General features: G+C 43.2%; 1 protein-coding gene across 1 annotated transcript in view; it reads right to left on the bottom strand.

The window, feature by feature from the left end:
• Positions 1-401: 401 nt before the first annotated feature.
• Positions 402-17,643, bottom strand: part of LOC149439374 (protein bicaudal D homolog 2-like) — a 70,823-nt gene continuing 53,581 nt past the window's right edge. The window contains exons 7-9 of the mRNA XM_089659096.1: positions 14,135-14,286; positions 11,264-11,489; positions 402-5,190 (exon numbers count right to left, since the gene is read on the bottom strand). Of these exons, the coding sequence (XP_089515222.1) occupies positions 11,267-11,489; positions 14,135-14,286 (375 nt within the window). The 3' untranslated portion in view covers positions 402-5,190; positions 11,264-11,266. The remainder of the gene's footprint in view (positions 5,191-11,263; positions 11,490-14,134; positions 14,287-17,643) is intronic.

Raw genomic sequence — 17,643 nt, 5'->3', positions numbered from 1 at the left:
CAAATAGAGAAACAGATTTACTTTGCTCACAAATCCTAATGTAGAACTGGAAACATAATGCCACAGGATTCCCTCTACCTTGCAGCATATATTTCCCTCAGTCCCCAGTAACTGATGGAGGTGTGAGGAAGCTCAGTGCACCATGTCTTCTGGGGATGTCCCAACCCTCAACCTTTTTGGTGCTCAGTTGGATCTATACTTCAGAAATTCAGACTTCCCATTTCCACATGACCCAACCTTCACCATTCTCTATCATAACATGATCCTCAGAAAGATGCTCGATCCTTATTCATTTAATCAACACAGCTGGACCCCCAACCATGGCACAACGGTTTGCCAGAGTACAAGCTATTAAACGAATAGAGGTCCTCGTGTCCACCAGTAAAGAAACAGAAGAAGCCTTTTGCCAGTGGTGGTTTTATTGGTGTGAATTTACATTCTCATAGAAGTATTGTACAGCTCTTACATGAGAGGCCCATCTGTTAAGAAAGACAGACCCACATCTTCAAGGGTTTCCTTATCGAAGCAATATTGCTGTTCTGCTTTAACACTGCTTACTTGTATTTATTGTCATTTAAAAATGTCACTGAAGAGACTATGTTGTATCTGTAACAATAACCATTTTGTAACTTTGAGGAAGTTGTCATTCTATAAAAAAAATATGTATGTATATGATGAAAAAAAAAAAATACAGAACAGAGGGAATAATACATGCACTTGCTCAGAATTACATTGTGGAATGGCCAGTGCCATGGTCTGAACCAGATTACATTTTCATTCTCTGTAGAGCTGTATTAAGAGAAAATACTTTATCTTCTCTTCCAACCGTGTAAGAGTTTAGGCATGTGGAAATCAGAGAGCTTGCCAATACCCTGCATCAGGGGTCACCAAACTTTCTAAACAAAGGGCCAGTTTGCTGTCCTTTATAGACTTGAGGGGGGTTGGACTGTGGCCATTAGGAGTGGAAAAGGTCCTGACGTAAGCAGGAATAAACCATGCCCCTTCTTTGGTTTTAGTGGTCACAATGGCACCCCATCGTTGGTGTCATTGGGAGGAATTGTGCTCCATCATTGGTGTCATTGAGAGGATTTGTGCTTCTCCATTGGTGTCAGTGGAGGGAATTATGCCCCATTGGTGGTATCCGTGGATAAAACAGTGCCCCAAGGAACAGATAAAAGCAAGCAAAGGGCCGCATCCAGCCCTTGGGCCACAGTTTGGAGACCACTGCCCTACATCATGATCAACAGCGTAGGAACTCTGGAAGCTTTTGTCGTTCACCACAAATCCATGCTAAACTAAAAGTCATTATATATATATATATATATATATATGCCAGACTCTCTGGTCCGAAATATAGCCCCAGCAATTTTTTTAATACGAATTTTGCACAGCTGAGTATACCATTTTTCAACAACCATATTAAGCAAGGTTTCCTTTATTGGGAGTATCCCTTGAGTCTATGTACCATCATTTGGGAACATTGTACTAGATGAACTGCAGTTGAAAACTGTTATTAATTATGAAGCAGTTACAGGAAGCATTTACCGACTGAAAAAGTGTTGTCATTATTAATTATTTTGAACTGTTAAAAAGACAGAATGTTTTAATAAAAAAACCTTAATTTTTTTTTTTTAAGGCTAATAACACCTGAAATGAAACAAATATTATACCAATTTTTGAAAATACATTTGCCTTCTGGTAAGAATAATACAGAAGGCTCAATTCACAAAGCAAACTGAGAGAAGTATACTTATTAGTGTATACTTCTAAATCCAATAAGATTGAATTTTACAGCCACATGGCTGATAACAGAGTCCCTTAAGGTTCGTTCACAGCATGGAGCAGAGACCTCAGTTTTCTGCACACGTTCTGCAACGGCACAACAAAATCAATTGTTCTCTATGTGCCCTGTTCACACCACAACACTATCACATGCAGTTTTTTTTCTGTGCAGGAATCCGCAACTTGTATAAAACTAATCGAAGCGTGCATGAAAACGGATGTCTCTGCATGTGAAATCTGCGTGTCAGTTTCCATTAGTTTTTCCTACCCATATGGTGTGAACGAGCTTTGTGGACTGAGTTAATATTCTGTAATCCGCATGAATACAATACTTTCATTTAAAACATTTTAGGAATCTTTTTCAACAGAGAATGGTGGGGGAACCCCCATCCCTTTACCCTCCATAACGTTTTGCATAATAAGCACTGCTCTGATAATCCAAAGAGCCTGAGACTGCTACTAAGGCAAGCCACAGATTATGTGATTTTCTTTCCTGCAACTACAAGTTGCAGGAATGAAAACTGCTCAATTCCCTCAACACATTCAGTGTTGATGGGGGAATCCCTCCTGCAGCGCTATTGTGTTCTGCCGGCAGGGACAGGATTGACTTCAGTACAACCAGCCTGCCCATAGATGAATCGAATCTCGTCCGGTTCCTGCTGACATGCCGTAATGTAAAGTAGAAAGGGGTTGGGGGCACTACTTGTCATGTTTCAAGTACAGGAGGGGTTCCTGTACCCTTTAAAAAGCATTGATACCTTTATTCCTTGAAGAAAAACAGAGGACAAAATAAAACATGACATATGATACAGTCTGTCGGTAGCATTGACACAGTATTTTTTGTGTGTCCTCCCTGAAGTTATAAATACCTGTTGACCATTAAATGTAATAGGATGACAACATTATTCATTCTACAGTGAAATTGCACAGTGACTTTATTACGGCTGTGGAAAAGGAAGTCTTCGATGGATATGTAGTTGTAACTCAGAGCTCCAGCTTCACACACACAGCCGTGGCTCGGTCCTGCCCCCTCCCTCTCTTGATTGGCTCACTGCTGGCTGTGATTGACAGCAGCAGGAGACAATGGCTGCCTCAGCCAATCAGGAGTGAGAGTCCCCGAGGCTCTCGTGGACATCAAAGGATCAGGATGGGGCTCCGGTAAGTGTTGGGGGGGGGGGGGGGGCCCTGCTATACACAGAAGGAAGGTATTTTTACCTGAATGCATAGAATACGTGAAGGTAAAAAAAAATTAGCCTTTCCAACCACTTTAAGCCACGTGAATAAAAGTGGGCTGTTGTATATATCACTGGCAGTGTAATATGGTTTGTCTCAGTCATTACTGCCCCTTTTGTTTGACAGTAAATAATCTACTGGCAAAATCTAAAAGGTAATAGAATTACTGTATGTTACAGAGTGAACCATTAAAAAAGAAAACAAAATACTAAAAATGTGGTATTAATGCTACTGACAGACTGTATAGTGTATATTATCTTTTACTTTGCCCATAATTCCACTTTAACATACTGTACATATACATAAAAGAAGACATAAACAACATACAAAACACTTATCTACAAACACATACACCTATGGACAAGTAGGATCTTCAGTCGGGAAACTAAACATGATCATTACTAGAATATGGATAGCAATCATTTAAAATAATTTAGTTAACTGTTTAAGGCACTTTTGAAGTATACACATACATACTTCTATTTCGTCAAGTTTAACGAGGATGTGAATAGGATTTCAAGTTAAAAACAACTCTTTGTAATACAAATATACAGTAGGATATTAGATGTTAAAGCTCAACTCCCAGGGTTGGTAAAAAAAAAAAAATCAACACCTGCAGGGGGTCCCCAGTCTAGGGGTGCTGGTCCCCTGCAGCCTCCTCTTTAAGACATTCCCAGACATGGTTCCATGCCCGCTCTCCACCAGGTACAATACAGGGTTAATAGACCTGAATTATATGTGATGACACTGAGGGACCACCCACAGACCAGAAAGCCGGGAAGGAGGCAGCACTGGAGACGGCCAGAGGGGGATAGGGTAAAGTAACCCTGCTTGTTTCTGTAGCTCTAGAGCATTTAACCCTTGCAGTGTGGGCATATAAAGTGCAAGAGCGTATGTATATATATATATATTTCCTGGGGTTGGGCTTTAATACATCACAGAGGACAAAGGATACATTGCAATTGTTCCAGCCACAGCAAAGTGCTGCTCCAGCAATAATGCAGGCACCTCCTGCTACCCATGCATGTCGTTCTATACAAAGCTCCACTCAGTCCTCATGCACACTTGACGTTTTTATAGCGGCTTTTGACATTTTTTCCTACAGCTAATAAACCCCACAGCATGTTATCCTATGTGTCTATGCACACAGACTGTAATCAACGTTTTTTTGCTGGAAAAAAAAAAAACCCCAGGACTAGTGGGTTTCTAGAGGAGTTGTTTTTTTTTTAGCTGTAACTGGTGTTTTTGGACTTTGACCAAGAAAAAAACCCGCTAAAAAATGCAAACGTGGAAAAACGAGGCAAAATGCTGCTAAAACCACTAATGCAAAAACGCTAAAAAAAAGCTGAAAACTCATGTTTTTAACCCAACTTTACACAGCTAACATTACCAACGTTATCAAAACGTCCAGTGTGCATGAGGGCTCATTTTGAAAGTTGGGTGCTGCGGAACATAGAAAAGGGCCAGGGTTTTTCCTGATTGCTTTGTAAATCACATCTTCCTTCATACCTTTTCTCCCTACTAGATGCATTAGACTAATCAATAGAAAGCAGTACAGGAGACCTGGTAGCATTTCGTGTAATGCAGCATTTGGTTTTAAAGGGTGCTTTACTGAACTAAGCAGGAGGTGCCTGCTGTATCATGGAGGTCACCTTTGACTGGCCACAGGTTTGCTTTACGGGGATTTTCAGCAAAGCTGAAAATCCCCTACTGGCTTGCGACTCCTCTGAGTAATAATTTGAAAAACCTACATCTACTTTTTTTTTTTATAGGTAGTGGAAACTACAATTATGGATGTCCATCCGCAGTGCTGGAAAGGTCTAGTAATAAAACAACCACAAGACACAATGATTCCTCATGATCGCTGCATTCGAATTGTTGGAACAAAAAATTATGAACATCCCTACAACAGGTCAGAGGTTAAACTCATTTTTGCAGAGCAGTGGCAGGACTTGGTCCCCTCCAATAAAGGATCATAAGGAAGAATGTTTGCAATTACAACTACAGATCCTCAGATGTCATGGCAGTGATGTATGTTTCGCTTAAATTTGGAAAAAGGATGCAGTTGTATGTTAAGGCACGATGAATAATGTCTTCAAAATATCTCCACAGCAGGAATGTGACCGAACAAAAACTGTTCAGATGTGCCAAGATCCAGTGGATGGAATGTTATTTCTGTGTAGAGAAAACAGAACTGATTATTGCAAAACGACTCACAATCCAATTTGTTATAACTTAACTAGACTGCCAGCCAATATATCACTATAGTGTGCATCACATTACGAGTCTATCCCTCAAGAAAAGGCAGCATTCCACCTTGAAAAGTGTTGGAAGCTGGCCTTAAACTTTTTTTTTTTTTTTTTTAGGTGATCTTAAACCTGCAGTTTTTTTAAGTACTTTTAGCAGCTGATTTAATTACTTGCTGAGTATGAAGATTCCTTAGTTTTTAATTCTTTGCTATGTTCCTGTTACAGGTGCCCCTGGTTTCCTGTTAAAAGGTTTCTCTGGCAGCATCCTATGGAGCCACCCTTCCACCCCTATTGAAAGCAATGAGGGGTTGACAGCTCCCACACATAATCATGGATGTTCACATGCAATGACTCATGGACCGATTAATTGCGAATCATCAGCCCTGGAGGGAGATGGTCAGAGGTTTATTTACTAAAGCTGAAGAGTGCAAAATCAGGCTCACTTCTGCATAGAAAACAATCAGCGTCCAGGTTTTATTATCAAAGCTTAATTCAACAAGCTGAGGTTAGAAGCTGATTGGTTTCTATGCAGAAGTGAGACTTTTTGCACTTTCCAGCTTAATGCCCCATACACACGACAAGAAAATCGTATGAAACATTTTTCAGAACCACTGATCAAACGATTTTCTCTTCGTTGATGAGCGGGATGTTTTAACCGATAACGATATTGTGAACGAAAAAATCAGGTTGAACAACAGTGAAAAACTTTGTCGTTTCGCATACGAACAACCGATTTTCTATCCGGTGGTTTGACAGTCGTACGAAAAAAATCTCTCGCGCTCTCTCGCATGAGCGGAAACAGAAGATGACCCGGATGTCTATGTCCAAGGAATGAAAAATCCAAATGCTAAAAGTAGATTGGCCTAATGAGATAATGAAACCAGAATTCTGCAGATTATATTTGATGTATCACTATGTATATAGTTAATGTAATAAATGATATTATACTCATTGCTGTGAATTGTTGTGTATATCGCTCGTTCTGGCCAGAAGGCCGTGGCTACAAGGTCACACGCACACCGCATCACTTCCACTTGTATGGAAGATAACACTACGTATTGCCCGAACAATTTTTTTAGATTTGTTATTGTGGGCCACGATTTTGACCAACGAACGAAAACCTCTCAGTCATCGGACGACCGATCAGTCGATTTTCTAACCTTCCCACCTTTAGCCTACGTTCACACTAGCAATGTGTGCAGGCGGCAGAGAGGCGTTTGGGAAGCGTTTTTACCGCTTCCCAAACGCCTCTGACAATTCTGCACATTACAGCACATGCTGCTGTTCTAACGGGAGTGTTAGCGTTGTGGCAAAACGGAAGCCTCTGGTCGAGTCAGGAGGCGTTGAAGCCTCCTATTCTAGTCTATGATGCCGCGCCTCAAACGCCCAGCCGGCGTTTGTGGAGCGGTAACACCATTCAAACTTCAATATAGGCGTTTGTGGGGCGTTTTTAACGCTTGGCAAACACCTAGCAACTTCTGCTAAACCACGCATGTAGCGTTTGCGAAGCGTTTGCCGAGCATTAAAAAAAACGCTCCGCAAGCGCCGGACCAACGCTTGCCAAACGCTATAGGGGCGTTTGGCAAGCGTTGGTAAAACAGTCAAGTGTGAACGAGCCCTTATGCAGGCCATAGATGGGTCGAAAATCGGCCGATTTTTCGGCCGAAAATAAAATCGGCCGATTTTCGGATCGTTAGTGGGCGATTTGGTCGGCCGTTTTTCGGTATTTTGGCCGTTTTTTTTTTTTCAGTAAAGTTGGAAAAAAATCGGCCGATTTTGCCGATCGGCCGATTTTCGCGGCAATTAGTGGGCAAATCGGCCGATTTTTTACCGATAAAAAATCTGCGCATGAGCAGTGACCTGCAAGAGGAAGACAAAAAGAAGAGGATGAAGAAGAAGAAGAGGATGAAGAAGAAGAAGAGGATGAAGAAGAAGAGGATGAAGAAGAAGAAGAGGATGAAGAAGAAGAAGAGGATGAAGAGGATGAAGAGGATAGAGGATAGAGGAAAGAGGAAAGAGGAGGAGGAGGAAGAGGAGGAGGATGAAGAAGAAGAGGATGAAGAAGAAGAGGATGAAGAAGAAGAGGATGAAGAAGAAGAGGATGAAGAAGAAGAGGATGAAGAAGAAGAGGAAGAGGAAGAAAAGGATGAAGAGGATGAAGAAGAAGAGGAAGAGGAAGAAAAGGATGAAGAGGAAGAAGAAGAAGAGGAAGAAAAGGATGAAGAGGATGAAGAAGAAGAGAATGAAGAGGATGAAGAAGAAGAGGATGAGGATGAAGAAGAAGAGGATGAAGAGGATGAAGAGGAAGAGGAGGATGAAGAAGAAGAGGATGAGGATGAAGAAGAGGATGAGGATGAAGAAGAAGAAGAGGAAGAAGAGGATGAAGAAGAGGATGAGGATGAAGAAGAGGAGGAAGAGGAAGAAGAAGAGGATGAGGAAGAGGAAGAAGAAGAGGATGAGGAGGATGAGGAAGAAGAAGAGGAAGAAGAAGAGGATGAGGAGGAGGAGGAAGAAGAAGAGGAAGAAGAAGAGGATGAGGAAGAAGAAGAGGAGGATGAGGAGGAGGATGAGGAGGAGGAGGAAGAGGAGGATGAGGAGGAGGAGGAGGAAGAAGAAGGAGGAGGAAGAAGAGGAGGAGGAGGAGGAAGAGGAGGAGGAAGAGGAGGAGGAGGAGGAAGAAGAAGAGGAGGAGGAGGAGGAGGAGGAGGAGGAGGAGGAGGAAGAAGAGGAGGAGGAGGAGGAAGAAGAGGAGGAGGAGGAGGAGGAAGAGGAAGAAGAGGAGGAAGAGGAAGAAGAGGAGGAGGAGGAGGAGGAGGAGGAGGAGGAGGAGGAAGAAGAGGAGGAGGAGGAGGAGGAGGAGGAGGAGGAGGAGGAGGAAGAGGAGGAGGAGGAAGAGGAGGAGGAGGAGGAGGAGGAGGAGGAGGAGGAAGAGGAGGATGATGAGGAGGAGGAGGAGGAGGAGGATGATGAGGAGGAGGAGGAGGAGGAGGAGGAGGAGGAGGAGGATGAGGAGGAGGAGGAGGATGAGGAGGAGGAGGAGGAGGAGGAGGAGGATTATGAAGAAGAAGAGGAGGAGGATGAGGATGAAGAGGATGAGGATGAAGAGGAGGAGGATGAGGATGAAGAAGAGGATGAAGAAGAAGAAGAAGAGGATGAAGAAGAGGATGAGGATGAAGAAGAAGAAGAAGAGGATGAAGAAGAAGAGGATGAAGAAGAGGATGAGGATGAAGAAGAAGAAGAGGATGAGGATGAAGAAGAAGAAGAGGATGAGGAAGAAGAAGAAGAAGAGGATGAGGAAGAAGAAGAAGAAGAAGTAGGATGAAAATAAGAAGAATTCCAGTCAAGCAAAAAGTGTCTCTGCAGAGAGCTCCGCTATTTCTGACAGTTCTCTGACAGTTCCTTGACATTTACAGCGGTTGAAACATTGTATCTATTTGTTTCCGAATAAAAACATCTGTATCCTAAATGGAAACAAATAGATACAATGTTTCAACCGCTGTAAATGTCAAGGAACTGTCAGAGAACTGTCAGAAATAGCGGAGCTCTCTGCAGGGACACTTTTTGCCGGCTGTAGAAGGGATGAAAATCGGCCGATTTTTTTTACCATTGATGGTAACGTCGGCCACTTGAACGACCGAATTTTCGTTTTTTAAAAGAAAAATCTGCCGTTTTTCTCCCCATCTATGGCCTGCATTAGGCCCAATCATTTGCAAGTAATCATTGCTTGAGCGATTACATGTGAGCAGCTGTGATTAGCTGCGGAAGTTGTCAAACTCCCATTGCTTTCAATGAGGCATCCACCTGTAGCTAATAGCTGGGAACCCCCACCAGTTTCTCCCTCATCGAATGGCTTCAATTGCAAGTGTGAATGGGGTCTTAACAGTTTAACCCCAAACTTTTGGATGTAAGTGTTGGTACACTGCACTACTAAGGCCTGCAGCCAGCTTTTACCTCTCTAAAATTAAGTGCTAGTCCTTATTATACTATGAGGATTTATTGTAATACCCACAGAGACAAAAGTTGGCTGTAAGCTTCTGAAAATTTCTGACACTGGGGTTGATTTACTAAAACTGGAGTGTGCAAACTCTGGTGCAACTCTGCATAGAAACCAATCAGCTTCCAGGTTTATTTGCCAAAGCTTCCCATATGGAAGAAAAATATATTAGAAATATATTATAAAAATATTCTTCCCAAATATATTGATATATATTTTAAATACTACCATTTTGACCAAATTTATTTTTAGTTTTTAGTTTATTACAAAATATATAAAAACTATATAAAAACTATTTAAAAAAAAAATACATTTCAAATCTAATGTCTTTAAAAATACAAATCTACATTTTTGGAATGCATTTACAAATCTATGTAAAAATACATGTTAATTACTTTTTTAGATGTTAAAAAAATCTGAAGAAAATATCTAAACATTTTAAAATATTTTTCATATATTTTGTAATATATATAAAAAATAAAAACGCATTTCAACATGATATATATATTGAATATGGCCAAAATTGTAGTATTTCAAATATACGTCAATATATATGGGAAGAATATTTTTAAAATAGATTTCAAATGTGTTTTTCTTCCATGTGGGTTAATTGAACAAGCTGAAGTTAGAAGCTGATTGGCTACCATGCGCAGCTGCACCAGATTCTGTACTCTCCAGCTTTAGTAAGTCAACTCCTGTATCTGGCAAGAAATACAACAGAGGATTTCAGCATCCCTCCAGACACTGGATGCCAGTTATTACTCTTATGCAGGCCATAGATGGGGAGAAAAACGGCAGATTTTTCTTTAAAAAAACCAAAAATCGGTCATTCAAGCGGCCAACATTACCATCAATGGTAAAAAAAAAAAAATCAGCCGATTTTCATCCTGTCTACAGCTGGCAAAAAGTGTCCCTGCAGAGAGCTCCGCTATTTCTTTGACAGTTCTCTGACAGTTCCTTGACATTTACAGCGGTTGCAACAATGTATCTATTTGCATCCATTTAGGATACAGATGTTTTTATTCGGAAACAAATAGATACAATGTTACAACCGCTGTAAATGTCAAGGAACTGTCAGAGAACTGTCAAAGAAATAGCGGAGCTCTCTGCAGGGACACTTTTTGCCGTACTGGAATTCCTCTAATTTTTCATCCTTCTCCTGCTTCATCATCATCCTCTTCTTCTTCATCATCATCCTCTTCTTCTTCTTGGTCATCATCATCCTCTTCTACTTCTTCCTCTTCATCATCTTCATCCCCTTCTACTTCCTCATCATCATCCTCTTCTACTACTTCTTCCTCTTCATCATCTTCATCCTCTTCTTCTACTTCTTCCCCTTCTTCATCATCCTCCTCCTCCTCTTCTACTTCTTCCTTATCATCATCCTCTTCTTCTACTTCCTCTTCATCATCTTCATCCTCTTCTTCCCCTTCTTCATCATCATCCTCTTCTTCTACTTCTTCCTTTTCATCGTCATCATCTTCTTCTTCTACTTCTTCCTCATCATCCTCTTCTTCTTCCTCATCATCTTCATCCTCTTCTTCTTCCTCATCATCTTCATCCTCTTCTTTTTCTTCTTTTTGTCTTCCTATTGCAGGTCACTGCTCATGCGCAGATTTTTTTTTGGTAAAAAAAATCGGCCGATTAGCCCATTATTGCCGCGAAAATCGGCCGATTTTTTTCCAACTTTCCCGATTTAAAAAAACGGCCAAAATACCGAAAAACGGCCGACCAAATCGCCCACTAACGATCCGAAAATTGGCCGATTTTATTTTCGGCCGAAAAATCGGCCGATTTTCGACCCATCTATGGCCTGCATTAGCAATAGTAACTAAACTGCCCAACTCTATCCTCTAAAAACTTCATTTCCTGGGGTTCCACTTTAAACCTGAGAGTTGTGTTCTCCCCCTTACTTCTGTTTTCTAATTCAGCACGTTTAATTTGATATACGGTCATAAAACTGAATTCAACCATTCACAGAGAAAAAAAAAAAGCACTCACTTACCTATTAACTTTTGGATTTGGAAGCCCGAGTTTTAGACTTTGTAGCAGATTTTGTCCTGCTAGTTTTGGAGACTTCTTGAACGCTATCTCGGCTTTCCAAACGCTGTGTTAGAGCTAACTTTTGCTGGATCGCCATTCGCAGCAGTGTGTTCAATGTCTTTTTCTCATCCTCTGCTGCAACAATCTGGCGTTGCATATCCTCCAGCTGATTCACATATTGATCACACCTGGAAAGTCAATGTAAAGATTCAGATGAACTGTTCTGTATGTCAATTGAACATAGAAAGTCACCCTCAAACCTTTTCAGTACGATCATTTTGGCTCCATACATTTCTTCCTATTTGTCACCGATTCTCCTGAGGGCCTGTATGTATGGGTCAGCCATTTTTGTCTAACAGCAGGAACCATACTGAATCAGTGTTTAATGTAAGCCCCTTATTGCCCACGGAGGTGCTCTCACCAGACAGGGATCGTTGGAGGGCAAGGAAAATCTCTGAAAAGTGCTGAAGTTGGAGAAGTCTGTTAGCTAGAATGGGAAAATAAGACCAGAGCAGCTGATTTCTGGATAACAAAATGAGTTCAGTGGAGGGCTTCTTAGTTTCTCTGACCCACTTTACCATATCGTGTCTGATTATACGTTGTTGGGATTAACAAAGATAACAGCATGTTCCATATGATACTGTATGATTATAGCCAGACTTTTCCAATGTTAAACTGACAGATTCACTAAAGCAGAGAAAGAAGTTCATCGCACATTGTCTACTCTTTCTGGCCTCCCTCCCTCCTATCCAAACATTCACTGACAGCAAACTATGTCAATACTACACATACAGCCTGCTGCCATACTCCTCAGCACTCTTCTCCCACACATGCTGAATCTGCCATACGTTCTCTACACACACTACCCACTGTCACACTGTCATCACTCCTCTCCTGCACATACTGCCCACTGTCACATCCTCCACACACTGTCCAAGTCCCTGCACTCCTCTCCTGCACATACCACCTGACGTCGTATCTTCTGCGCTCCTCTCCTGCACATACCACCTGCCGTCGTATCTTCTGCGCTCCTCTCCTGCACATACCACCTGCCGTCGTATCTTCTGCACTCCTCTCCTGCACATACCACCTGACGTCGTATCTTCTGCACTATTCTGTTGCACATACCACCTGTCGCCGTATCCTCTGCACTCTTCTCCTGCACACACCACCTGCAGTCGTATCCTCTGCACTCCTCTCCTGCACATACCACCTGCCGTCGTATCCTCTGCACTCCTCTCATGCACATACCACCTGCCGTCGTATCTTCTGCACTCTTCTCCTGCACACACCACCTGCCGTCGTATCCTCTGCACTCTTCTCCTGCACATACCACCTGACGTCGTATCTTCTGCACTCCTCTCCTGCACATACCACCTGCCGTCGTATCTTCTGCACTCTTCTCCTGCACATACCACCTGACGTCGTATCTTCTGCACTATTCTGTTGCACATACCACCTGTCGCCGTATCCTCTGCACTCCTCTCCTGCACACACCACCTGCCGTCGTATCCTCTGCACTCCTCTCCTGCACATACCACCTGCCGTCGTATCCTCTGCACTCCTCTCCTGCACACACCACCTGCCGTCGTATCCTCTGCACTCCTCTCCTGCACATACCACCTGCCGTCGTATCCTCTGCACTCCTCTCCTGCACAAACTGCCCACCGTCATACTCTCCAAATGTGCTGCCTGCTTTCATACACTGCACTCCTCTCCTTTCTACACCCGTTTTGCAGTCACACACTTCAGCATTGCTCTTCTACCTACACCACCAAAATTTACATGCTTTCATATACGAAACACTTCATCTCTCTCGCTCTCTCTCTCTATAGATAGATATAGATATATACACACATACAAATAAATGTAAAACACTTGCCTCGACTCTGGCTTCCAAAGTTTCTGGGAGGTGCAGGTGATGCCACTGTGCCCCACTGCTGACTAAGTGGAGTACTCAAGATTGTGAGTGACTGTGCCCCTTTAGTCTCCTTGTACATGAACTGTGCATCCCTCCAGCTGTTTTAGTGCACCCGGGAGGGACAGGCGCACTGTTGAGCCCTGCTGTAGACAGTCTGTCAAGGTCTATGGTAAGCTGTGGCTGGATAGAGCACACCGTGTTGTGTGGCACTCAAGGTTAGGACCCTATGTGTTTAGGGAAGAATAACAGAAATGCAAAATTCCTGCATCCCAACTATGTCCCTGAATGCATATGGCCCTACACAGGAGTACCACCCAGTACAGCATTCAGCTCCGTCCAGCCACAGCCTGCCCCAGACTTCGAAAAGGCTGCAAGCAGTGGGCCTGGTAACTTGCACCTCCCAGGCACACAAATGTCAAGAGGGGCGGACAGCAGCTAGATGCCCCCCTGTACAAGGAACCCAAATGGACCCATGTGCATTGTTGTGGGGTTTGAAGCCGCCAGGTATCCCAGGAAGCCATGGTAAGGAACAGTGATGTCATTTGCACCTAGCAAAACAACTTGAATCCAGAACCAAAGTAAGTATATATTTTCTTTACAACATTGTTTTCAGGTCAGCCATGACAGCCTAAAAAAAGGATCTCTTTTAGCACAAGGTTTATTTAAAGGGGTGCAGCTAAACTTCTCAAGGCCAGCAATACCTCAGTACAAATTCCTCAAAAAATATATCACATTTCCAGGCAGAAGCTTCAAGGAAGAGAAACCAGCCTTACCCCATCCAGGTCAGTTATGTCCCCCCACTCAGTGTCATAGGCCCGCCCAGTAGCAGTTGCTCCCACAGATATACATGTTCCTACACCACTGGCCCTTTTCACTACTTTGGGTATTAATGTTTCCAGATTCATACAGTACCTGCTCGCAAATACAGAGCGCATTGATGAAAATGTCGCCGCGTCCTCCTTCAGGGCTTTTAACTCATGTCGCATCTTCACCATAGTATCGGAAATTAGGGCCTTCTCATTCTCATATTTACTCTTCAGGTTTGACATGGCTACCTCAGCCGTCTGTACAGAGATAAGCCAAAGACACAGAGGAGAGCTTTACAATCACATCACTAAATGATCACATAGAGAACACACACTAACACCTTATCACAGCACACCAACTTTTAGTTCCCTGCAGTACTATTTTTCTTCCACTAGAGGTCCCCAGTCTGCTAGCAAGAATCATTAAAGCTACTTTTTCTGAGCCCGGGTTGTTCCGGACCTACCCCTGCCTGCAACTGTGCAGTGATGAGCTCATCTCCCTGTTTCTACGAATTACTCTTGTCAGCACGTGAACCAACAGGCTTCTTGTGCTGCTTCTTCCTCTCACACTCTAGTCCTGCTGTACAAAACTGCAAGAGGCAGTTCAAATACCAAATCAATTCGGGTACTTACACGACTTGCATTTAAAAATACAGTATATATTTAATGTATTAATCATGACAGAGCTGCATTAGTGTGTCTTTTATATCTTTAAAACTGATCACCAGGTTTTAAAGTTTAAAAAGTTTGTTTGGACAAAGCAGTGTTTGCTGTATGAACTGAACGTAGCATCAGCTACACACAGAATACAATCCTGTATTCTGACTGTGGGAGGGGAACTTTCTGTCCCACTGCCGGAACAAATTCAAGATGGCTGATTAGCAATTTACAGGGAGCTTTGGATGCTGTGAATGAATACAAAAGCTTTCTGATTGGCTGAAGCGGGTCGATGACATCATGATCCCCAACTCAGCCAACCAGAGGAAGGTTTGTATTCATTCGTAGAATATAAAGCTCCCTGTGAATGGCTGAGCAGTGCTCAGCCAAATTCAATTTTGTGCAGAGGTTGGTGTCCTATTGCAGGAACACGCTGCTGTATTCGGTATGTAGCGGAGGTTACATACAGCTTATACAATGCACACAGCCGCTGCATCGGTTACCGAAGAATCTAGCTCATTTGGACCAGCAAACTATTTCAACTTCTCTAAAACCTGGATACCAGCTTTAAAGCATAACTAAACCCAGGACCCTGCATTCACTATATCTGGTCTCCCCGGGCCCTGCATTCACTATATCTGGTCTCCCCGGGCCCTGCATTCACTATATCTGGTCTCCCAGGCTCCTGCATTCACTATATCTGGCCTCCCAGGCCCCTGCATTCACTATATCTGGCCTCCCCGGCTCCTGCATTCACTATATCTGGCCTCCCCGGACCCTGCATTCACTATATCTGGTCTCCCAGGCTCCTGCATTCACTATATCTGGTCTCCCAGGCCCCTGCATTCACTATATCTGGCCTCCCCGGCCCCTGCATTCACTATATCTGGCCTCCCCGGCCCCTGCATTCACTATATCTGGCCTCCCAGGCCCCTGCATTCACTACATCTGGCCTCCCAGGCCCCTGCATTCACTATATCTGGCCTCCCAGGCCCCTGCATTCACTATATCTGGCCTCCCAGGCCCCTGCATTCACTATATCTGGCCTCCCAGGCCCCTGCATTCACTATATCTGGCCTCCCAGGCCCCTGCATTCACTATATCTGGCCTCCCAGGCCCCTGCATTCACTATATCTGGCCTCCCAGGCCCCTGCATTCACTATATCTGGCCTCCCAGGCCCCTGCATTCACTATATCTGGCCTCCCAGGCCCCTGCATTCACTATATCTGGCCTCCCAGGCCCCTGCATTCACTATATCTGGCCTCCCAGAACCCTGCATTCACTATATCTGGCCTCCCAGGACCCTGCATTCACTATATCTGGCCTCCCAGGACCCTGCATTCACTATATCTGGCCTCCCCGGACCCTGCATTCACTATATCTGGCCTCCCCGGACCCTGCATTCACTATATCTGGCCTCCCCGGACCCTGCATCCACTATATCTGGTCTCCCCGGACCCTGCATTCACTATATCTGGCCTCCCACAGTACACACAACATGGAAATGCAATTATTTTAGTAAATACAAACTGCTAAATACCTTTTCATCAGCAGTTACAGCCGTATTGTGACTTCTATCAGTGTCCAGCCAAGAACTAGCTAAAACTTGCAGAAGGAGTTTTCTTCCCGCTCTAGGAGGATGCAAAACCCCTGACCTCTGTCTAACCAGTCCTGAATGGCCCTGTGCTATTCACAAAAAAAAAAAAACACCTCTCTAGCAATACACACCAAACTGAGCATATGCAAATGCCTACAGTTCAGTCTGTCTTATCAGGAGATAAGAGGTGGTTGCTTGAAAATGGGGAGGAACAGAGAAGAAAGGATCAAACCGCCTTTTTTACACAATGCAGAGATTAACCCCTTAGGATCCGCAGTGAGTAGAACAAACATGCTTTACTGCATATACAGACTGATTTTACTGTTGTGGGTTTAGGAACACTTTAAATGGGACAATGTGTATACAGAACAGGTTGGTCAAGCCTGCTCTATGTTTCTTTTACTTTTTTAGAGGAAGAACGTGTGCAGTTTCTCATTTCCCATTGATGTAATCAGATGCAGCTTTCACTTCTATAGGTGGGAGCTGCTGTCAGTCCGGCAGCAGAGTTTGCAGATAGGCAGATGTTGCACTGATACAGGCAGTAGGGGCTGGCTCTATTTAGGAAGGCACTTACAGTCATAGCCTTACTATGGAAGCACAGAGGATGCTGGCAATGCTTAGATATTTTCAGGGTAATAGACCCATTCAGTTACTGGCACCATATTTGATTGCAATGCAAACAAAAGTTATAATTTGCACTTTTTTTTAAAGGAACATGACATGCAATGCATCATTTTCAATCTCGAGTTTTCAGACACTTTAAAAAAAAAAAAAAAATACACACTATATATTTTCATATATGGAAATGTAACTCTTCTGCACCTTTCACAAGTGAACATCTTTATATCGGATTAGATGCGGTGCAGACTGATGCCATACTACTTCTCTCCAGTAGGTGGGGATCATCAACCACCATACAACATCACCAATAAAGTGCCCACAGAGTGTTCTTCCTGTTTATTGGCCACGCTTCCATCACATGAGAATTCCAGTGGTGAGTTGCTCTCAGCAAGTCTGCCTGTTAATGCTAAACTAAAATCAGATCTCACTGGTATTTTTATTCCCAACTCCAGGAATGATTGTTTAACCATTTGCCCTCCAGAGGATTTCCCTCCCTGCCTGACTCGGCCATTTTTTGTGTTACGGCGCTGCATTACTTTAACGGACAATTGTGCGGTCAAGCAGTGCTGCACCCAAATGAAATTTACGTCTTTTTTTCCCCCACAAATTGAGCTTTCTTTCGGTGGTATTTGATGCGCTATAAAAAAAACCCTGATAATTGGAGGAAAAAAAAAAAAAAAAAACAGTATTTTTGACATTTTGCTATTAACCAATTCAATACCGGGCAATTTTACACCTT

Source organism: Staurois parvus, unplaced genomic scaffold (assembly GCF_062004578.1).
Source record: "Staurois parvus isolate SC_StPar_1 unplaced genomic scaffold, SC_StPar_1.0 ptg001132l, whole genome shotgun sequence".
Classification (NCBI taxonomy): domain Eukaryota; kingdom Metazoa; phylum Chordata; class Amphibia; order Anura; family Ranidae; genus Staurois; species Staurois parvus.
This window is presented reverse-complemented; position numbering and strand designations above follow the sequence as displayed.